The 21,822-nt window shown below is 47.4% G+C and overlaps 8 protein-coding genes across 8 annotated transcripts; 5 read left to right on the top strand and 3 right to left on the bottom strand.

The window, feature by feature from the left end:
- Positions 1 to 472: 472 nt before the first annotated feature.
- On the top strand, positions 473 to 1,974 carry LACBIDRAFT_324786 (ornithine acetyltransferase; the record flags this gene model as incomplete). The annotated part of the gene is made up of 3 exons (XM_001878462.1): positions 473 to 1,557; positions 1,610 to 1,889; positions 1,939 to 1,974. The coding sequence occupies 3 exons, from the start codon at positions 473 to 475 to the stop codon at positions 1,972 to 1,974; spliced, it is 1,401 nt and encodes a 466-aa protein (XP_001878497.1).
- A 361-nt stretch (positions 1,975 to 2,335) lies between these two features.
- Positions 2,336 to 4,201, top strand: LACBIDRAFT_232733 (uncharacterized protein; the record flags this gene model as incomplete). The annotated part of the gene is made up of 1 exon (XM_001878461.1): positions 2,336 to 4,201. The coding sequence occupies one exon, from the start codon at positions 2,336 to 2,338 to the stop codon at positions 4,199 to 4,201; it is 1,866 nt and encodes a 621-aa protein (XP_001878496.1).
- A 666-nt stretch (positions 4,202 to 4,867) lies between these two features.
- On the top strand, positions 4,868 to 6,841 carry LACBIDRAFT_324784 (uncharacterized protein; the record flags this gene model as incomplete). The annotated part of the gene is made up of 1 exon (XM_001878460.1): positions 4,868 to 6,841. One exon carries the CDS (start codon positions 4,868 to 4,870, stop codon positions 6,839 to 6,841), a length of 1,974 nt encoding a protein of 657 aa, XP_001878495.1.
- Positions 6,842 to 8,112: 1,271 nt separating this feature from the next.
- LACBIDRAFT_247761 (glyoxal oxidase) lies at positions 8,113 to 10,709 on the top strand (the record flags this gene model as incomplete). Its single annotated transcript, XM_001878459.1, has 5 exons — positions 8,113 to 8,232; positions 8,289 to 8,383; positions 8,440 to 8,850; positions 8,875 to 9,014; positions 9,073 to 10,709. 5 exons carry the CDS (start codon positions 8,113 to 8,115, stop codon positions 10,707 to 10,709), a joined length of 2,403 nt encoding a protein of 800 aa, XP_001878494.1.
- A 1,359-nt stretch (positions 10,710 to 12,068) lies between these two features.
- Positions 12,069 to 12,838, bottom strand: LACBIDRAFT_315732 (uncharacterized protein; the record flags this gene model as incomplete). Its single annotated transcript, XM_001878109.1, has 3 exons — positions 12,069 to 12,131; positions 12,190 to 12,563; positions 12,631 to 12,838. The coding sequence occupies 3 exons, from the start codon at positions 12,836 to 12,838 to the stop codon at positions 12,069 to 12,071; spliced, it is 645 nt and encodes a 214-aa protein (XP_001878144.1).
- Positions 12,839 to 13,356: 518 nt separating this feature from the next.
- Positions 13,357 to 14,413, bottom strand: LACBIDRAFT_315731 (uncharacterized protein; the record flags this gene model as incomplete). The annotated part of the gene is made up of 5 exons (XM_001878108.1): positions 14,076 to 14,413; positions 13,894 to 14,022; positions 13,749 to 13,835; positions 13,494 to 13,695; positions 13,357 to 13,439 (listed from the first exon to the last, which is right to left on the bottom strand). The coding sequence occupies exons 1-5, from the start codon at positions 14,388 to 14,390 to the stop codon at positions 13,357 to 13,359; spliced, it is 816 nt and encodes a 271-aa protein (XP_001878143.1). The 5' UTR covers positions 14,391 to 14,413.
- A 1,808-nt stretch (positions 14,414 to 16,221) lies between these two features.
- Positions 16,222 to 16,991, top strand: LACBIDRAFT_324781 (uncharacterized protein; the record flags this gene model as incomplete). The annotated part of the gene is made up of 3 exons (XM_001878458.1): positions 16,222 to 16,402; positions 16,463 to 16,570; positions 16,939 to 16,991. The coding sequence occupies 3 exons, from the start codon at positions 16,222 to 16,224 to the stop codon at positions 16,989 to 16,991; spliced, it is 342 nt and encodes a 113-aa protein (XP_001878493.1).
- Positions 16,992 to 18,027: 1,036 nt separating this feature from the next.
- LACBIDRAFT_324780 (uncharacterized protein) lies at positions 18,028 to 20,265 on the bottom strand (the record flags this gene model as incomplete). Its single annotated transcript, XM_001878107.1, has 8 exons — positions 18,028 to 18,122; positions 18,158 to 18,499; positions 18,531 to 18,941; positions 18,994 to 19,294; positions 19,409 to 19,633; positions 19,717 to 19,897; positions 20,087 to 20,099; positions 20,205 to 20,265. The coding sequence occupies 8 exons, from the start codon at positions 20,263 to 20,265 to the stop codon at positions 18,028 to 18,030; spliced, it is 1,629 nt and encodes a 542-aa protein (XP_001878142.1).
- Positions 20,266 to 21,822: the final 1,557 nt, after the last annotated feature.

Raw genomic sequence — 21,822 nt, 5'->3', positions numbered from 1 at the left:
GATCAAACGTTCAAAAAATTCAGGGCTGAAACGGAGGGTGATAGGCTTTCTGTTGGGCCAATTCCAGTTGGAGAGTATTACTCCCAGTTTGGTGTTACGAAGGGGTCCTAAGGGGTGTAGGTCGGGCTCGCTTTACCTGGTCTCTCTTCGCCTTCAGTGTTCTTTGGGTTCTTGGGACTATGCGTGATACTTCTATACCAGAGCCGTGGACTGCGCGTTGTAGCTAGTTAGACCCTCCGATGTAAGTAAATGTTCATCACCGCCAAGTTGGAGTTTGATTTCGCCTTGGAATAAGATGAAAATGGGCCTTGTCATTATCTATTGCCTCACAGCTTTCACCACAACTACAGCTCCGCCATTGAGTAACTTCTGCCTATGGCTGCAAGGCTGTACCAATAGCATTATGTTCTCCAAGAGATAATACCTTTTTTGCCATTACAAGGGACGAATCATCAGTCAATCAACCACAATCATGTCGAGCCTTGTACTGAAGCGGTTTTCCTCGACATTCACTGCGAAACCCATCCCATCGAAAGCCCATCATCACATTCCTCTTCCATCCTCCTCCTTTCCGAGTGGATATGCGCTCACCGGAATACATGCAGGTGTAAAGAAGCAAGCAGGCGTTCCCGACCTCAGCGTCATCTTGTCGACCTCAGAGCACCCGACCTCGGCCGCCGCCTGTTTCACCCGCAATGCGTTCAAAGCAGCCCCAGTGTTAGTATCGGACGAGGTTCTCAAGAAAAATGGAGGTTGGGCCAAGGCAGTTGTCGTAAACAGCGGATGCGCAAATGCTGTCACTGGCAAACAGGGGATGGACGATGCATGGGCGATGGTGAAAGCGACAGACGCCCTCCTACCGCCCTCTGCAAAATTCGAGCATCAAACCCTCGTAATGTCAACTGGGGTAATCGGCCAAAACCTCCCCATCTCGAAAATACTCTCTGGTATCCGCGAATCCAAGGAAACGCTCAACTCAGACTTCTCAGCTTGGGAACGAGCCGCTCAAGCGTTCATGACGACCGATACCTTCCCTAAATTACGCTCCCGGGTATTCAAAATCAACGGCTTCGAGTACCGTATGGCTGGAATGGATAAGGGTGCAGGGATGATCCACCCTAACATGGGTCCAGCTACAACATTCAAACCAAAGCAGCTTCATGCCACTCTCTTGGGATGTATTTTGACGGACGCTGCAGTATCCCCGAAGAGTTTGCAGGACGCCCTCACGTACGCAGTGGACAGAAGTTTTAATTCTATCAGTGTGGATGGGGATATGTCAACAAATGATTCCATCTACGCCCTCGCCAACGGTGCTGCAAAAGGGCCGCTAATTGACGAGGAGACCGACAAGGAAGCTTATGAGGTGTTCAAGAAGGAGCTAACTGATTTCGCAACGGATCTGGCGCAGTTGGTTGTGAGGGATGGCGAAGGCGCAACCAAGTTCGTCACAGTGACAGTCAAGGGTGCGCCATCATACCGAGACGCACATAACATTGCATCCCGCATATCTACCTCGGCTCTCGTCAAGACAGCCCTTTACGGCGAAGACGCGAAGTAAGCCTGAAATCAAACTAGAACGGCTGTTCATTACTAAACTCATCCATAGCTGGGGTCGCATCCTCGCTGCTTCAGGATCCGTCCCATTATTGCCATCGTCCTCCACGGGAGAGCCTCTGACCATCGACCCAACAAAAGTCAGTGTGACTTTCATCCCGTCCGACGGCACCTCTCCACTTCCAGTGCTTGTCAATGGCGAGCCCGAGGTAGTGGACGAAGTACGAGCAAAAGAGATCATGACCCTTGAAGATTTTGAAATATTTGTCAATTTGGGAATGAGCGACGACCCGGAAGGAGAGGCTAAGTATTGGACCTGCGATTTCAGCTATGTGAGTCTTTCGCCCTATCGTATGAACTTCTTTGATGAAAGACCCTCAGGAATACGTACGGATTAACGGTGACTACCGCAGTTGAACCTGTGGTGGATTTACGTAGACAATGGCATTCTCTCCTTCACGGACGAGTCTTGGCCTGGTATTTCACCTATCTTTGAGCGTTCTAGATGAGGCTAGATGATACACTGCATATCGAAAGTTGAGTAAAGCATGCTTTGTAAGTAGATGAAAACCTTGAAGACGAACTTCAACACTTTGATCAATTTTGTTCAGGGCACATTGGGTTTACCCCTTATGATCATCACAGGCACCAGACAAATATCCCCATGAATTCAACTTCCGTCACGGAGGTTCGGCCACCCTCCTCCTCCCTCCTCCCATCCCTGTGTTACAATTGGAATTAGGCCCTAGGGTGATCCAAGAAGAACCCACAGCCAAGTATGATCCCTACAACGCTCCGAGGTTTCTTCACTACCTCTGTTCTCTCTGTTCGCGAAAACGCTGTCAAGAATGTCATTTTCCGTGCAGCAACCCTTCTCCTACAACTCTTTATCGTGAGGACGTTCACCTTCATCGCGGCCAGATCCAATGCATACACATCGTACCTGATGTTTGCAGAGGACTTCCTCCAAAAGTTCTTTTATGTCACCTCTCGCAGTTTCAATAGACATGCACTCCTGGTTCTTGCCTTTGCTGCTCTCGGAGCACTCTCGGGGCTGTACGACACTCTTTTGTGGTCATTAGACTCCCCCGGATATGTCGTCAGGTCGAAGACCATCAACGCCACATCGCTATCTCAAGATATAGTCATCAATCCAGCCTACATTACCTACATATCGAACCCAACAGGCAACGTCAACGACATTGATACGGAGGGGTCCATAGCTGCCAACCTCTTCAGGTCCGGTTTGAATTTTACGCTTCCAGGCGTGAATGAACCGGGAGTCAGAGAGATCGTCTCTTCGTCGCAGTTGATTAACAACACTGGCCCTCGCATATGGCTTGATGAAGACGGCCTCTCCGTGAGCGTTGATCAAGCTGTGATGGTCACGACAGACGCCGTTTGTCCCATTCAAACCCTCACTAACACCACACAAGCGTGGAAATGCAGTTTTAACAACACAGACGCTTTGCTATTGGTTCAGACAAGCACAGGGAACCCTGAAATTTTTTGGGACGACCAACGCTCAGAGTACTTGTTGCCAAATCGGATGGATAATCCATGGCAATCCCTGGGGAGTGGCGGGGATACTGCAGTAATGAAGCAGGTGTTCACGGTTACGAAAGATCGACGTCGTCATACCTTCATTGAAACTGCCTTCAAGGCTTCCATGCTCTCCCTGTATCCTGCACAGTTCAACGACAGTGACATCACAGACCTCATTCATCGGACATGGTCCTCCGATCCCACACAACCTATCACACCTGACATTCAGAACTTGGCGGACTATGTTATAGATGCCCAGGCGAATCAGTCAACTGTCAGCTTTGGCATCTTCGTTCAAGAACCATATGCATCAATATCCTCTACCATAGAACTTCTGAATGTTATCAACTCTGCGAGTGCGGTACCGCTGTTCAGCGTCTTTCGCATCACTTCGACAAACATTACCCTCATTCGTTCCGAGACGCTGCCTCAGGCACCTACCCCGCTATATTGTAGATATGACACCGTATTTTCTACGAATCTTGCAACTGGCGGTCAACTTCGAGGAAACACGTGCTACAAGTCACTCAATCAGACAAAAGCATCTTTTGTCTCCCAACTCGACGCGTCCGCGGTGGTCATCCTCAATAGCCTGCTGGGTGACGGCACGTCAGACACTAGCGCTATCGCTTTCAACCAAACAGGATGGAATTGGATCGTAAATAACAGCAACCACATAGACGACTTGCTTACCTCGCGAGGACTGATTGCTGGGGGTGACCGCGCGGCTGTGCAAGTCATAGTACAGCACAATGAAGCCGCGATCTCCTATTTTCAGCTACTACTCACGCTCCTTCCAGCTCTCCTTGTCCTGATTGGAGCGGTCGTTAGCTTGTTCTCGGGACCAATGAGTTACTACCAGAGCTCTTTCCTCGCAGCCGTGTGTACGACGACGCATATGACGCCAGGGAAATGTCAAAATGTGCGCTACCTACGTGATCCTCCTGAAATTACGCTGCGAAGAAGCGGAACACATGTGCTGCTGAGTACACCTGGTGAAGGCACCCTAACAAACGTTGGCGCCGATGAAAATGTTCAGACATATGGGATAACAGAGCCTCTGATATACAAGGACGGATCGTACTCGGTAAATGATTAGCATTCTCTTCCTACATTTGTATCTTTTGTATATATCTGTATGTCTGTATTGTCACGCTGACATAATCACACTCACCGACGTTTGCCCGACGTCCAACCTCCCTAAGCCTTCCTCATGTGGCCTTCAACGACGCGCGATACGACCATTTCCATACTTCAAAATAACACTCAGACTGCTTGTCGGGCACACACGGCTAAATACGCAACAAGACCCTGTCCAGCGCCTGTGGTTGCTGATTGTAAGCTGGTGCGCGATGAGGAAATGGCAACGACCGGCTGCTAATCTACGCTTTTGTCCCTTCAGGACGTCTGTTAAGTCCCAAACTTTTGATTGTTTCTACTGTTGGAAAAATAAAATCGGAACTTGCGGATGAGGACATGGAAACAATTCTGGGTTGCCTTTCGATTGAGGTTGAAACTCTAGAGAAGTTTCCTACTTACGACCGATCTACTACCTCAGCACGGCCCCCCAGACCAACACTCGCTTTCCCTGGTTTACAACACGTCAAGTGAGCTAAACATAACCTCGACAGGAACGAGTCCCACGGCGACTATCTATGTTCCTCCCTTTCATCCTTTACAAACACTGACAATTTTAAGCGCTTGCGACACTCTCCTTTGACTAGCGAATCTCTCGCCTGGCATAGTCCCCACAATTTCTCCAGCAATGCACTCGTTCCTCACCACCTCTGTTCTTTCAGTCCGAGAGAATGCAATCAAGAACATCCTTTTTCGTGCATCGACGATCCTACTCCAGTTCTTCATTCTCAGGACGTTCACTTTCATCGCCGCTAGGTTACAAGCATACACTTCGTATCTGATGTTCACAGAAGACATCGTGCAAAAGATCCTTTACGTCATGTCGCGCAGGTTTAATCGACAGGCAATATTGGTCCTTGGCTTTGCCGCCCTCATTTCACTTGCAGGGTTTTATGACACCCTGCTTTGGGCATTGGATTCACCTGGATACATCATCAAATCGAAAACCACCAATGCTGATTCGTTGACCAATGATCTCATCACCAGTCCCGCGTACATCACACTCATATCGAACCCAACAAATAATGTGCAGGACATTAACGTTGACGCCGCGATAGCAGCAAATATGTTCACCGCTGGATTGAACTTCACGTTACCAGGCATCGTTGAACCTGGTGTGAGGGAGATTGTGCCTCCACTCCAGCCCATCAACAGCTCTGGACCTCGTATTTGGCTTGACGAGGATGGGTTTTCTGTTACCGCACAGTACATAAGCTGTCCAGTCCAGACTCTGTCGGAAACAACGCAAAGCTGGGGATGCTGGATCAACAACACAAATGCACTTACTTTTTTTGAGCAGGCGTTAGGCACACCTCAAATCTACTGGGATGATCAACACAGTGATTACCTCTTCCCGATTCGAAAAGACAATCCGTGGGAATCCCTTGGGACAGGTGGGGATACGGCGTTGATGAAACAAGTGTTTACGGTGACGAAAGATCGACGGAGGCACACCTTCATGGAATCGGTGTTCAAGACGTGCATGATCAAAACATACCTCAGTCCCTTCAATAGCAGCGAAATTTCGGACCTCCTCCAGAGGACTTGGTCTCTCGATCCCGATCATCCCACTGGCACGAATCTCCAGACATTGACCGAATACGTTCTTTATACGCAGGGAAATGAGACGAGTGCCACCTTTGGTGTCTTTATACAACAGCCATACACCTCCCTATGCGCCACCGTAGAATATTTCAACGTGGTCAATCCAATCACAAGTCAAAAGTACTATTCCGCCCTCCGCATCACTTCCACTAATATCACCCTGATCCGCTCTGAAATACTCTCTCAGGCACCCACTCCCCTTCCGTGCAACATATTCTCTACAAACCTTTTGACTGGGGGCCAACTTCGCGGTTCTACGTGTGCCCCATCCCTTGATGTTACAAAAGCGTCTTACGCTACCCAGTTGGATTCTTCCGCAGTCATGATTTTGAACGACGTGCTTGGGGATGGCGCTGCATCCACAAGCGCCGTTGCTTTCAATCAGACGGGGTGGGATTGGTATGTCAACAAGTATAACCACATCAACGACGTGCTGACATCACGAGCACTCATTCTGGGGGGAAACCGTTCAGCGGTGCACGTGGAAGTGCAGCACGTTGAGGCTGCTATTTCATACCTCCAGCTCTTGCTCATGCTTCTATCTGTTTTCCTCGTTTCTGGCGGGGCAGTCGTGGTATTGCGAGCGGAGTCCATGAGTTATTATAACAATTCCTTGCTCGCCGCTGTATGCACCACGACCCACCTTACCACTAGAGAATGCGGCAGGGTGGGCTACCTCCACAAGCCCCCGGAGATAACGCTGCGGAGGAGGGGAAGACATGTAGTACTCAGTACACCTGAGGGAGGCACCCTTGCACATGTCGGTGCAGATCAGGTTGTTGCGCATAGTATGGTCACTGAGCCCTGGACGGAGCTGGAGAGTTCGTCTGGAGTCGATGACCAGTTGTTGACCGCAGATTCGACCACGTCTTTTGCGTCGTCGGAGAGAAAGGGGATCATGATGCGGTCGAAGACGGACGAAGACCACTCGGAGAGCGCACTATACGATATTTCCTTTGGAGAGTCATTGGAATCTCGAATTCGACCACGCCTTTGAGTCGAGACTCGACCCCGGCTTTTGTTGATTAGCCTCCTGTGATTAGTAACCACCGTCATCCAACGCCCCCGACGGCAAACCGGGATGACAGAAATCGTCAGGGAAGTCGAGGACTGGCAAATTTCTTCGGGACCGACTCAAATTTTTCCTTGAAGACATTCCGCAGCCCGTGATGAACGTAAGTTATGTTGTATGTCTCCAGGTCTACCGGATTTTCTTTGGGGACAACTCGCTGCAATTACGGCTGCTTGTTAGGAGAATGATCCACAGAGAAATATTATTCCTGTTGATTGATCCCATTCGTTAAGTAGTGGAAGGTGGGCCAGAAAAAGAGTGCAGGGTTATACTTAGCTGACCCGCTCCGAATCTCGGGGGCTTCAGCTAATGAAATTTTGAAAAAGCTCAGAACAGCTCCCTTTGTTATTGACCGGCCGGCGCCCAAAAAATAAGAGCGTCGGCAACGTTCATGCCAGTGAGCAGACTAGTTGCTTTCGCGCGACTGCTCGGTTTTCCCCTGACAATTCTGTAAGACCTCTGGTGACGTGTACGTTGTTAGCTATAAAACGTTGAAACAATTGGAAAACTTCTACTTACAAGTTTGAAATTTCGATTTCAATTCGATATCTGATGTGCAATGAACTTTACCGACAAAGCTAATGTGCAGAAATAGGGGATCGTCGACAGTACTTTGTAGGTTGATCGGGTGGCTGTCAGCTTGAACGCGACCATAATCATGAGCTGCTGCTGGCTGCTATTCCATTACTTACTGGTACTCATCTCGTTGTCAGCAGTGGGTGTTTCGTCGTCGAATATGGGTCTTTCCGAAAAGTTGCAAACCTCGTGTTCTGGTGGCGACAGGGCTGTTCTGGCCCTCGTTTGTCGTTGATGCATGATGGCCAAGACGCCGTTGAAATGTATACGTCAGTCGGTCAGACAACGGTCAAAAGTCTCAGAGCAGCTCAGAGCACACTTATTGGCCAGGTAAATCTTTTTTACCATCCATCTTGTGAGCATCTGTGATGATCCATATCAAATTTGTTTTATAGCTCTCGGCATGGTGTCAAATATGGTCGGTTGCGGCACTTGGCAGGTCCTCTAATTTTGGAACACTTCTGGCTTCAGGTTCGAGGGGCAGTGTTACCGCTCCCCACTAAACAACAACGGGACAAGAACGGAAACTCTTCCAAGCTCCTCCATTCCATCTCTTCCTCTTCCCTCAACCTTACTTACGTATTTCTCAATTTTGGCGGCGCGGGGTTGCTTCCTTCAACATGTTGCTCTCCCCATTGTCCTTGCTGGCGCTATGCCTCGCGTCCGCATCGTCCCCTGTCTCTGCGATCACAGCAGGCTCTCTCGTGGATGGAGGGAACAGTCTAATTAGTGCGATGATGGTAAGGTTTTCCACATCATCGTCACCGTTATACATCTCAACTACTTTCTCTTCTAGTTGTTCGTTGGTAATGAAGAAAAGGTGTACATTCTAGACAAGGCGGAGATGAACGCTGCCGTTATCAATGGCCATCCCGCTTGGGGAGCAGTATGGTAAGTCCTCCGCGATGTTGCCCATCTTTTTCCACTGACGATGCGGACGTCCTCAGGGATATAAATTCGCATAAAACAACTGTGATGGATGTGCCGTCCAACGTGTTTTGCGCATCCGGCATGCACCTACCGAATGGATCATATGTTACTTTCGGCGGAAACAACGCGGTCGCACCAGGAGGAGGGCTTGGCTCGCAAGTATACCCAGGTGGAGGGTCAGCAAGTTGGGACTCGACATTACAGGATTTCGATGGTTCACGATCGATTCGTATACTAAACCCATGCACCAGTGCCGACAATTTCGCGTCATCGAACTGTCAATGGTTTGATGACTCGACACTCCTTGCCATGCAGAAGCAACGATGGTATTCAGCGGCAGAGCCTCTCGGCGATGGCACCGTTGTGATTATTGGGGGCTTTGTTCTTGGGGGATACGTCAATCGTATGTACCCCAACACTGACCCACAGTTTGAGCAGGGCCAAGCAGAAAGCACATTCGAATTTTTCCCTGCCAAGTCTGGTACCCCTCAAGTAATGCAGTTCTTGATCAAAACATCTGGCCTCAATGCATACGCTCACACATTCTTAATGCCATCGGGTAAAATGTTCCTACAAGCCAATACTTCATCCAGTGAGTCTACAACCTTCGCTTCCTATCTCATCGATTCCAACCGTCTTACTTTTTGCAGTGTTGTGGGATGCTAATGCCAATGTCGAAACTGCTTTGCCTGACATGCCCAACAACGTTGTTCGCGTCTACCCAGCATCTGGTGCGGTTGCCATGTTACCTCTTACTCCAGCAAACAATTATGTCCCAACCATCCTTTTCTGCGGTGGGCAAGACATGCCCTCGTACAGCTACGGAGACTATCGTTTCCCCTACGTTGAGACATGGAATCAACCTGCATCCCGGGATTGTCAGCGAATCACTCCTGAACCCGCCGATGGCTCAGCACCAGTCTACGTACAAGACGACAACATGATTGATGGCCGTACTATGGGCCAGTTTATCATCCTTCCTGATGGAAAACTCCTTGTTGTGAATGGTGGTTTGAACGGCACGGCTGGCTACGCTACCTCGACTCTCGTGAATCCTGACATGAGCACCATGCCCTGGGGTATGTCGCTTGCCTCTGGCCCAGTCCTCACACCAGCCATCTACGACCCCAACGCGCCTGCAGGGAGTCGCTGGTCTAATGCCGGTTTGCAGTCATCCACCATTCCCCGTCTCTACCACTCCTCCGCCATGCTCCTTCCAGATGCATCCGTTATGATTGCAGGTTCCAACCCCAACTCTGATGTCAATCTGACAGCCATCTTCCCAACAACGTACAAAATTGAAATATTTTACCCGCCGTACTTTAACGCAACGAATCGCCCAGTGCCTTCTGGCGTTCCCAAGACCATCTCTTACGGTGGAAGCTCTTTTGACATTACCATCCCCTCAACTTCATACACCGGCTCATCGAACGATGCTGCAGATGCGACCAAGGTCGTTCTCATTCGTGGAGGTTTCACAACGCACGCTATGAACATGGGCCAACGCTACTTGCAGCTCAACAACACGTACACAGTGAACAGTAATGGCGCTCTCACCCTACATGTCGCACAAGCCCCTCCCAACCCCAACATCTTCCAACCTGGACCCGCGTTCCTCTATGTCGTAATGAACGGCATCCCGAGTAACGGCACCTACGTTATCTTGGGCAACGGTCAGATCGGTACCCAGCCCACGTCAGCTGTGAGCACACTCCCAGATTCCATCCGTCTGGCAACCGCAACTGGTGGTGTGCAAGCCAGCGCAACCAGCAGCGCTACTAGCTCCGGGAATGGGAATGGAACCGCGTCGCACAGCTCTACGCCCTCTACTGGTACTATTGTCGGTGGAGTCGTGGGAGGGATCGCTATCATCGGCATCCTTGGTGCCATCGTTGCTGTCATCCTGTCACGCCGTAGAAGAGCCGCCACGCCTCCTTCCTCGACAGCCTACGCTGACATGGCAATGAGCACACCCAAAGCCGGTGTCCTCGCAAGCGATGACGCGTCCGCCTCCCTTCCCCTGCATCAGACAGACTACAATCACGCGTGGAACTCGAGCAGCGTCGATTTCTCTGCTCCGTACAGGGATGAGGCTGCATGGCGAGGTAGCTCAGCGGGCGTGAGCATGGATTCGTATGACCCCTACACGCGACCACCGATGACGCACGCGATGAGCGATGCGGGCCCAATGGGTAGGCATTCTTATCAACAGAGTTTCAGCTCGATGCCTGAGACTCCACCCGCTGGCGCAGCGCCCCCAGCCGCATATGGTGGTGGCGGAATCTAGTATCAATCAACTCAAGGACTACATTATTTAAATAATTTTTCTTGCCCATCTCTCGTCTTCTTCTCTGGCACGCACGCACTCTTGGTCTTTCGCGTTTCAGCCATCTCGTCGGGACACTTCTTCATCTAACTTTGTTGTATACTCATTCCTTTACATTGGATGGACATCATTTTACCCGCACATTTTTTTTTTACGACACGTCGCATACCTCTCTCTGCTCTGTGCCTCCGAAAGGCTCACGTCCTCTCCTTGAATACAAAGGGAACATTTGAATAATATTCTAGATGACATCTCTTCTAACAAATACTCGAATAAGGATCGTATGGGTAAAGATAGGGCGCCCACGAGGCGACCAAAGTCAGCGTTATCTGGAAACAACTAACTCAGACTGCGGAGGCTGTAACTGTCCAGATTTCATGCCCACAGGTGCCAACGCTCAAGCCTCAAAGTACTACACTGGACCGATAAGGTAGCCTTGTCCCTTATCAAGTCCGCAGCTTGTGAGAAAAAAATCCACGACTCGGATTATGGCCCGGAATGACAGTAGGGGGGCGTGGTCGAGAGTTACGGAAGACATGTACTAAAATGTACCCAGTCTTGAACATGAAGATTGCCAGCAGGTTATTTTTAATCGCACGCTATTTTTGTTCGATTAAAAATAGATCAAGTATGCCGTCCTGCTTCCTCCGCAGTAGTTCCAGCTGATTGCAAAACGATAGGCCAGTTGCAACAACGACTGATCTTCAGCCGTTTATTTGTGCATTGATGGAGCGTCATGGAAGCTGGACCAAACAACAAACGGCAGCAGGAGCCGTCGTGCTTTCTTCCTTACATTTCTAATTATAGCCTTCCAAACAAACAAACCGCTGAAGAGCAACCGCCATCACAACTGGCCTATCGTTTTGCAATCAGCTGTCATTCTCTGCCTGGCTAGGCTTTCTCCACGAGAAATTACTGAAAGCACGGAGTTAGAGCTCAAACGCCGGTGCAGCGAGGCGTACAGTTGGACATGCGTGCAGCGTGGTCTGAAGGTTTGATGAGCGCTGAGCGTGTCTTATCAGCGAATACGAATGTAATGTGATAGTTAGATAGGGGGCGTTAACAGCTCATGAGAGACCTAGTAGTTGGCCAAAAAGTTCAGGTGTCTTCTTATCGCGACTTGCTGATGTGATGCGGCCGCACTGGATGCAACGGCGAAAATCCGAGTCAACCTGGGCGAGACTTTAAGTCATTGTTTCAATCCGTCCGTTGAATGTGGTTGTACCCTATTGAATGAAATTCCATATCTGATTAATTAGTTACACTTGTATCGATGCGATTATTTGTGAAGTTTGAAAGATTAAGGCGGGAAAGGATCGCTTATGATCCACCAATGAGGCGGTTGGCAGGTAAAGGTCGAGCAGCTGGCTGTAGTAGCTCCTCCTATCGAATTACAAGTTTATCACCCAGTCAATAAAGCATCGCAAAGACTGGAACTCACTCGGTAATACACCCTCGCGTTGATATTGATATACGCCTGGCAATTCCCATCTGTCCCAATCCAATGAACCACCACCATCACCTTCTCGCTGCGTGGATCAAAGGACACATGCTTCTTCAGCATCTTATCCATTGCATCCATGACGTTGTAAGTGTGGTTCGTGCGAAGAGCCTTCCATTCCCTCATCAACAACCTCGCACTATCCGGATCGACGACAGGAAAACGCGGGCCTTCGTCCTCTACGTACCAGAGCTTGATGTCTTCTGGATCGGCAGCATCAACCAGAAGTATGTCGACCACGATGACGATGCTCTGGTGTGTCTTGTTGAGGAACGCCCCGCTTATTCCGAACTCCTCGAGATGGATGATAGATGCTGATAACGGCATCACTCATTAATGAGTACTCTAAACTCAAGCAGTATATCCCATTAGAAAGCTCACTCTGTCCGCGTTGAGCACGATTCCCGCGAGGCGTTCGCACCACAGAGGTATACATCCCATTATGTGCCACATGAGGGACCTTGACTTTACAAACCAACATCTTCAGGTTTTGTTCGTCATTGTTGGGGTCGATAGCGGGTTCGCCAAGGTCGGACATGTCGAGGATAGATGACTTTCGTTTTGGACCTTTTGGGAGGTCGTCTTCCATCTTGCATGCTATTTATCAGGCCAATCGTTTTTATCTCTTCATCTCTTGTGCAGTTCGGCGATGGCCAGGATTGAAACAGACACGCAGGAAAGGTGTGTATCATTTGTGCATGCAATGCAGTGCGGTCCTTGGAGCAGACGCTCGTGACAGCCTCATGTTTTGGGCGCTACCCATGCATTCGCCTAATCGTGCGAGGATGTGAATGAACATGATCTGGAACCGGCGCTCAGAGTTGCCTTTAAGATAGTATTTATGAGCATGTTCATGAGGACATAATTACAGTTGGCCACATACCTGGACAGGTGCTGGTGTGAGGGAATCTTCCGACACATACCCGTTAAGTCAATGCTAGAACCTCAGAAATGTGTTCCTGAGGAACAACGGACACCCACTCCGCGCTTTCTTTTATCAAACCCGCTCTCTTGTATGAAACTACTTTATGCGGTGACATTCGGGACTTCACTAACAGGGACCTCAAGCTCAATTCCAGCATTGGGTTCAGCGGGTGTTGGATCTTCTTACTTTTCTTCAATTGGTTCGTCGGGCGTTGGTGCACGAGGAGGTTTGAAGATCAGCTGTGTGATTTCCGTTATCCGTGAGTCTGTTGTGAATATGATTAGTGATTTATTGGGAGGTGGGGGCTAGGGAGACTCACAAGAGACGCCATCCAAATTGCCAGCGTCGAACAAGAAGCCGTTGAGAACAGTGTGTTTTCTCTCAACATCGTCACCAAGGAGGGCATCAGCAGCAGCGTATATGACAGTACGTTCTACGTCATCAGTAATAAAACTTGGAATTCCAGCACCTCGCACACGGAGGAGATTGAGGATGTTGGCTGTTTCTGACACTAGCCTAGCCTAAAATTGTATACGTGTCAGAGTGTTTTCAAGTCATATAACGAAAAACAAACCTCAGCTGCAGAAACGGCTTGCGCAATGCGAGTTTCCTCTGCCTTTTCTGTTTCAACGCCCTTTGCTGCCAATTCGAATTCATGAACCTAGGAAAAGTTCATTTGTTAGAACAACGGAGCGGCGGTGAACCGTGACGCCATTTACCTCGCTGGCCTTCTTCACCTCTCCCAACTCCTTTTGAATTGCTTCAAGGGTAGGCAAGGTTTTGATAGCCCGTTTTTGGTCATCGTTCAGTTTCTTGGAATCTGCGGCAGCGTACCCATTAATCCGTTGCTAAAAAACCATCTTAGAGTCAAAGACATAAATAAAACAAGAATAAAAGAGACAATTTTCTTCGAGGTTGCTTTTAAGCGCTTATGAACAAGATCAACAACCGGGCTTGACTTGAGTAAAATTCCTTCTTCGGAGAGGGGAGTGCTGGGATTTTCAGTGGAAGGGACGGGTTCAGGAGCAATGATGGGCTCCTGGACCTCGATGGGTTCTGGGGCTGGTTCAAGGACGGCGTCCAACTCCTCAACAGCAACTGTCCACGCGGCGACGGCGACGGCGTCTTTGGGTTTATTGGCTTTTCTCTTTTTCTTCTGTGTTTTTGAAAGGGTGGCCAGGGGAGAAATGGTGCGTTGAGGGACGGGTTCAGGCATGGTAATTGCGAGGTAACGTTGGCGTAAACTTGGCGTGAACTACATGCCGTCAAGGTCATGATCACCAAACACAATGCACAAACAACTAGGCTGTGAAGTACATTATAATTCTCTATGAAGCTTTGATCATGTCTTTGCTGCGCCAAAAACTGGTGGTACAATATAGGTCCAACCCTCCATGAAGAAAGAGGGTTAGAATATTATGCCGAGCCTTACTAGTATTCTACTATCAAATTTGCGTCTCCACCTGAACGTCGCTTCATCCAAATAAACAGTGCAGTTTCGATAGCATAAGAAAACCGCCACTTCTCATAGCCAGGGAGCTTCTTACCATCTAAAGTAAACCTGTAATTGAATGGTCAGAATTTATTTATAAGGGAATAGGCGGAAACTTGAACTAGCTCACCGATGATCCCAATTGCCTTGAATCCTGCTATTGATGAGCTCCCAGTACACTTGAGCATGCGTCTCAGCACTCTTCGGGAAGTCTCCCTTGGGTAGCTCGCCGCTGGGCGACACAAGAGAGGCAAAATAATACCTTATTTGGTCTTGCTACTGGCAATTGTGCCTTATTAATCAAGGTAGCATAGCGGATAAACTATGATTTCAGAGTAAGTACTAAAACATATCACCAAAAATGATGATACATACCGAATATCGTTCTTATATGCTGCTGCAAATGTCTCAACAAGCCTTGCCGATACCACTTTCTGGACATCCAAAGGAGTATACGCCTAGTGCTTGGAAGTCCGGTTTTTCGGTTTTTCAACCCTTTTTTTGAGCTAGAACATTGCCATAAAAATTCCCTGCTACAATTGGGGTTTGCAAACACAAAATTTCAGGGTCAGTCCGGTCTTTTTTCCGGTCTAAGACCGGAAAAATTTCCTTTTCTGGTGCCCCAGATTCATTGGGGAATTTTAATGGCAACGTGCTAGCAGCAAAACTGACCAAAAAGGCAAAAAACCGGACTTCCAAGCACTAATAATACGCCGGCAAAGGGGCGATAAAGGGCAAAAGGTGCAGATGCATACTTAGTGCACACATTTGATGTGCATTCACATTAGGCACACTCTGACATGACATTTTGTGCCCATTTCACATTGGGCGCAGTCTGACATTTGGTGCACATTCACATTGGGCACACTCTGATGGTGAAACAATGGCACCCACTCACATTTGTATTCACTACACAATGCTGGACACAGACTATTTGTGACCCTATCAACAGCACAAGGTACATACAGTGGCACTTGAAAGAATTGCGCCCCCTGTGGAATGCAAATGATTTTGCCCCTCATGGAGCTCAAGATAATTGTGCCCCAGTAGAGCTTGGAATAATTGCGCCTCTCATGGAGCTTGAACTAATTGCACCTCTAGAGCACAAAATAATTGCACCCCAATAGAGTGCAAATAATTGCGCCCCTTGCAGAGCTCAAAATAATTGCACCTGTAGAGCGCAAGATTTTTGCCCCTCATGGATAGGCTATAACACGGGTATGGGGTTTCCTGCGGTTATTATTGTGTGGTGTTTGCAGGTACAGGTATGGTGTACAAAGTTGCTAACCCACCCAACACCTTGCCCGCCTTCACGGTTTCACAGGTTTAAACAATCTGGGTCTAGGGTATGCAAAATCTATGCTAAACACAGCTATTAGTAGTAATTGTGTTCTTTACTTTGCTTCTGCTTCTCGTTCTGCATATTTATCAGTTTTTGCCACTTCTTTGTTGGTCTGTAAAGGCTAATGAGAGTTTAAGTTGTTCACACAGTTTAATCCGCCCAATGTATAAAAGATACTCTGAATATGGGTAAATTTTCAAATCCACATTCAACATGGCACCCAGAGGTGTCTTGTCTTGTTCATCACCCTCTCTGTTATCCGTTGCCTCATCCACCGCCAAATCTGCAAAAAAGAATGTCGCGTCGGTTAAGAAAGTCGCCACAGCTGTTGTCCGCCTGTTCAAAAAGAGTTGCAAGTCCAAAGCATCTGATGCTTTGTCCATCAGCGATACTAGTATGCCGCTTTCAACTCTGCTTTTTTTCCAAGTCAGACAATGACTACACACCATCATAGACGAGGATCTCAACTCAGAGCATCCACCTTCGCTGATAGATGTTGACACATCCCAGGACCAGCCCACAGACAAGCAAGAAGAGGGAGAAACTGATGAACAGGAGCTTAGTGAGTTCTGCTTCATGATTTATGTTTACATCTTTTCACCTTCACTTCAGGCAACCACCTAAAGGTACCCTCTTAGGGTAGTTATTCCATGCCAGTAAGACTACCCTATGATGGCCCAATACCATGGTATGTCCCACCTATTCCTTGGAGTCCCCTGGGGGTTGCCAGGTACTCCCATGGTATTTACCTGGACTTCCATGGTTGGCTTCCCCCATCCTTGGGAGTCCCAGGCTTGTGGGAGTCCTGAAGATATATTGCATGGGATTCCCTCACCCAAGGGAATCCCATCCAAATTAATTTTGTTATACTGGAACTCACAAGCAATGTACACAAATCACTGGTTCCAAATAGACTTCACTTAAAGATAGCAAGCCAACAAGTCAAGTGGTACTTACTCATGAATCTGGCAATTATGCTATAGAGAGAAATAAAATAACTGCAAAGATAGATTTTGTTGACTCAAGCTAAACTATACAAGAATCTCAAGCTAAACTCATACAAGAATTTTAGCTCTATGCTTAGTTCATTCAACTTCATTCACCTGCAGTGTCCAATCCTGGTGAGCTGAATGGCTGGAAATCAAGTGGAAGGTTTGGAATGTTCAATTAATATGGACACCAAACCAATTTATTTACATGGATGAGAAAGCTAGTGTCCACCTGGATTGAATTCCATCAAGGAAATCAGCTAGTAACATATCTTAATAAGTCTTATAATTATCATGTAGAACTTTTAAAGGGTTGGATGGAAGGCCCACCAAGGCAATTTAGGATAGCACCCCTATGTAGAGATCTATCTGCAAGGGCTATCAGAACATCTATGGGATTTCCAGCATGATCTGCATGGGAATCCCATTGCCTTTTGCTGGAAAGACCATGCCTGGGACCCCCAGAGAGGAAGTTGAATATCGATAGGACTTCCTGAAGTACCTCAGAATCTAACATGGGAGTCCCAAGGATACTACCATTGGACTCCCAAAGCCTGCCTGGGACTCCCAGAGAGTGAGTTGAATATCCATAGGACTTCCAGAAGTACCTCAAAATCTAACATGGGAGTCCCAAGGATACTACCATTGGACTCCCAAAGCCTGCCTGGGACTCCCAGAGAGTGAGTTGAATATCCATAGGACTTCCAGAAGTACCTCAAAATCTAACATGGGAGTCCCAAGGATACTATCATTGGACTCCCAAAGCCTGCCTGGGACTCCCAGAGAGTGAGTTGAATATCCATAGGACTTCCAGAAGTACCTCAAAATCTAACATGGGAGTCCAATGATAGTATCATTGGACTCCCAAAGCCTGCCTGGGACTCCCAGAGAGTGAGTTGAATATCCATAGGACTTCCAGAAGTACCTCAAAATCTAACATGGGAGTCCAATGATAGTTCATTGGACTCCCAAAGCCTGGCTGGGACTCCCAGAGAGTGAGTTGAATATTTATAGGACTTCCAGAAGTACCTCAAAATCTAACATGGGAGTCCCAAAGCATCTGCTCAGACATCCATGCAATAAAGAGAGCTAAGGGTGGACTCCCACAAATAGATACTGGATGTTCTAACATAATAAGTTGCAGACAACATCAGACTAACTATCAAAATCCTCCCCACGGAAAGCATCTGCAAGGTCAATAGCCTCAAGAGTATCAATCAGATCCTCATTGAGACTTTCTACGTCTGACGGATTCAGTTCGTTGACCCCAATGGATGGTCTGAACTCCTCCATATCATTGTAGTCATCATACAAATGTGAGGTGACTTGGGAGATTTGAGCAGCTGTGATCTCGTCATCTGTTGGGCCCCAGGCTGGAATAACGGTGTCAACACGTAAGGATTGTAAGGACTTCTTCCATATCGACAGGACATGGAGAAGTTCATCCTTTCGTAATTGGAGTTGATAGCATAACTCCAGTGAATCTAAAACATGATGAGAAGCTACACAAAGGGTTCAAATAGCGAAACGTACCAGTGTTATCATATGTGGAACAGGTGACATTCCACTCCTCTGAATACCAGATTTGTAGCACCTTACGTTCATGTTTGATGTGCTCTTCCTCTTCAATGCATCTATCAAGCTCTAATCGTGCACGAATTCCGGACCTTACAAGATTGTCACAAAGCCACAGTGGTGGGTCTGTCATGGCACCATCAAGTGAATCTTCCAATCCGACATCTTGCCAGATTTCGTTGTCAACGTCCAGAGCAAACAGACCTTTCATGACAATCTTCGACAGGCAAACTGAGCCCAGAGGTGCCTTGCGCTGAGACTTTAACCATAGCATTACATCACATAAGTTGTTGTAGTCACGAGCGAGTTTTTGGATGCTAGGGTTGTGATGCTTCATGGAATCTTCGAGATGATGGTGAACTTTGCACTCTGTTTCATGGTACTAAGTAAACACGGGGTGCAGAATGTTGAAAGGACATACCATTGACATGGTTGCGATATGATCTTTTGATTCGGTCAAGCTCAAACTTTTGGGAGCACAGCCTTTCACGCAAGCATAGCTTGAGGGCTCGGGCGTTCATCCTCACTGCAATAAAAGGGCTTCCAAGCAGCTTCCCAAGCTTGGCTCTTTTGTGAATGCCAAGTGCCGACTCAGAAGCGTGTACCCAAGACTCTGCAGAACTCAAAGCCTTCTTAGCTTCAGCTAGGTGCAATTCTGCGTCACAAAGATGATAGTCTGAAGCTAAAGGATTCAATATGATGTTTTCTTGGTCTTGGACACACTTCCTCAGGATATCACATGCTTTTCAAAGTCAGATGGCTTCAGAGACTGCATCTTTCCCCTGGTTTCTTGTCTGTCCTGGATAAACTATTAATGCTCGAAGTTGCAGATTAACATTGAACGTATGTGGAAGGGGTTTGGTCTGAGCCTGTACCTGCGCAGACCATTCATCCTGGAGGACACCATCAGGAACACCACACTCTGTGAGCACCACTTCAGCAAGGTGTCGCTTGTCTTGACAATGACGAGATCGGCGAAGCAACCAGAAAGCCAGGCGACCAAGGGTTTCCTTATCTGCTTGTTGAACCTGTCGATCGAGAGTGTAAACACATTGATGTGACTATACAAGAGTGTAAACACATTGATGTGACTATACGAGATACTAATGAGATGATATATTTTCCCAGATTAATAAAGACTTACCCCACACACACATAGATAAGCAATTAATTTCTTGATAGAATTCCAAAACCGCTTGCAGCCTTCGCCGTCAGAGAGTCCAAATCCGTTGCACTTTCGAGGATGGTATATGATCTGACAAGGCCACTGATGTCCGAATGCATGAAACACGGAAATAGCAAAGATCAAGTGGTGGAGGTATGCACTAAGAAACCCCCAGTTGACGCAGCTTTTATGTAGCTGACAGCCAACATCATAAAGTAACCTGACTGTTGATACAAATGAAACCATTTCACCCATATAAAATTCAATTTTAATGATTTTACCGATAAAGGTCATCTCTAATAAATACACTACATACAATTGCAATGATACAAAGAGTCAATGCACATACCTGGCGCAGTTGACTAAAAATGCAAATGCGTGGAATCTGAAAATAGGACAAAGGCTTTGGAACTGGCAGCAGTACGCATTGTGACATTATACTTGGATCCTATCTAAGATTCACCTACCATGAAATAGAGCATGAAGCGGTTCTAGAGTAAACACCCAACACAAGGAGAAGAATTGCATTACTACCAAAGGGTTTAGAAACACATAATGGATTTATTGTGGAAACTCGTGCTTATACAAGAAATACAGAAAAGATGACGTAGACGCCTAAACGGCATGTCTGAAACATTGAAAGACTAAACTACACCTAAGTAGTAAACGTGTGCAGATTTAGCGTGGCTCGCGGCCATTCAGAAAGTCATGTATGGCAATTCCCGCGTATGCATCAAAGACTGATGTGTCTGAACATCACAAGTACAAACATGAGAAAAAGACACATTCTATTATATGAAATATAATAAGAACCCCCTGACAATTAAGAAAGACATTTGAAAACACCTTTGGAGTGTCTCCCGACCTCCATAATGAAAAGACAAGCCAAGACAGGGCATTTTAATTAAAAACTCGGAATGATGGGAGACCAAAGACTATTGGTAAACACGTACACATGCACATCAATGCATCAGGAAACATTAATCATTTTGTGATGTCATCTGTCAAACCGGTAAACCGGGCCATAGAAAGAAACACACAAGATCATGCCAAGCTAAGAATAGCTACGTCGGCTAACTCTGCATACACATCAAACACTGATGCGTTTGAAAATGAAAGACGCAACACTACAAAATCTGTAGTGTTCACAGAGATAGACTACAAAATATACCACACGTTCATTAAATTTCATATTTGTAATTCGGACCGAAGTATCCCGCATTAAAACACATGTAAAATGTAGATAGGGGTTCCTGGAGTATATAAGGAGCATGCTGGCAGGTCAAAAAGGAAGCAATCACCCCCCGTTGACCAGCTAGTTGCACTCCAAGTAGGAACTTAGGAGGTGGACAGTTGTAATCAATTAAAGGAGATTTCTTTGTGGTCAGAAAAGTACAGTGTGAATGAAGCCAGCGTGCTTGGGAGTCAACTTACTTGGAGACTTTTGAATAAGAGGTTTTATCATTTAGATGAGACAGCGTACTCGTGCCCTTAGTTTTGGAGCATAGTGACATAATAAAAACTCATGGGAGTCATAAAAGTCAATTGAAGTCGTGTTTTGTGTTAATAAAAGAAACTGTGATCAAAGAACTTTGCATTTAAGAGACCAAGTTCCCAGAAAGACATACTTTGCTCTATTGAACTATTCTAAACCACACCTTCTAATAAAAACCCGTTTTGAGACGGAGGTCTTATCAGTGCCCCCCTAATTCCTGCAGGAATCCGGTCATTCCTGCGGATTCTGGAGGAATGAAATTTGGCAGGGAGGCCTGCCATTTTCATCATTCCGGTGCCTTACCATTCCGGCGGAATTTGGGCATTCCGGAATTGACACCGGAATGATCCGCGGAATGCACAGGAACGGAATGCAACGGAATCCGGTCCTTTGTTTGTTTATTTTACTTGTGTTACCAAACAAAGGCAACGTTACCAAACAAATGCAACACCATTCCTTTCCACCACCCATCCTCTTCCCCACCCCCACGACAGTCACGATAAACCGACGACGCCACGCCACCCACGACGACGACGACAACCCCACATGACCCCACAACGGCGACGACCACCAAGCGACGAATGGCAACA

This window comes from Laccaria bicolor, genomic scaffold (genome assembly GCF_000143565.1).
Source record: "Laccaria bicolor S238N-H82 LACBIscaffold_6 genomic scaffold, whole genome shotgun sequence".
NCBI lineage: Eukaryota > Fungi > Basidiomycota > Agaricomycetes > Agaricales > Hydnangiaceae > Laccaria > Laccaria bicolor.
The sequence above is the reverse complement of the archived record's forward strand: the minus strand, read 5'-3'. Positions and strand labels throughout refer to the sequence as shown.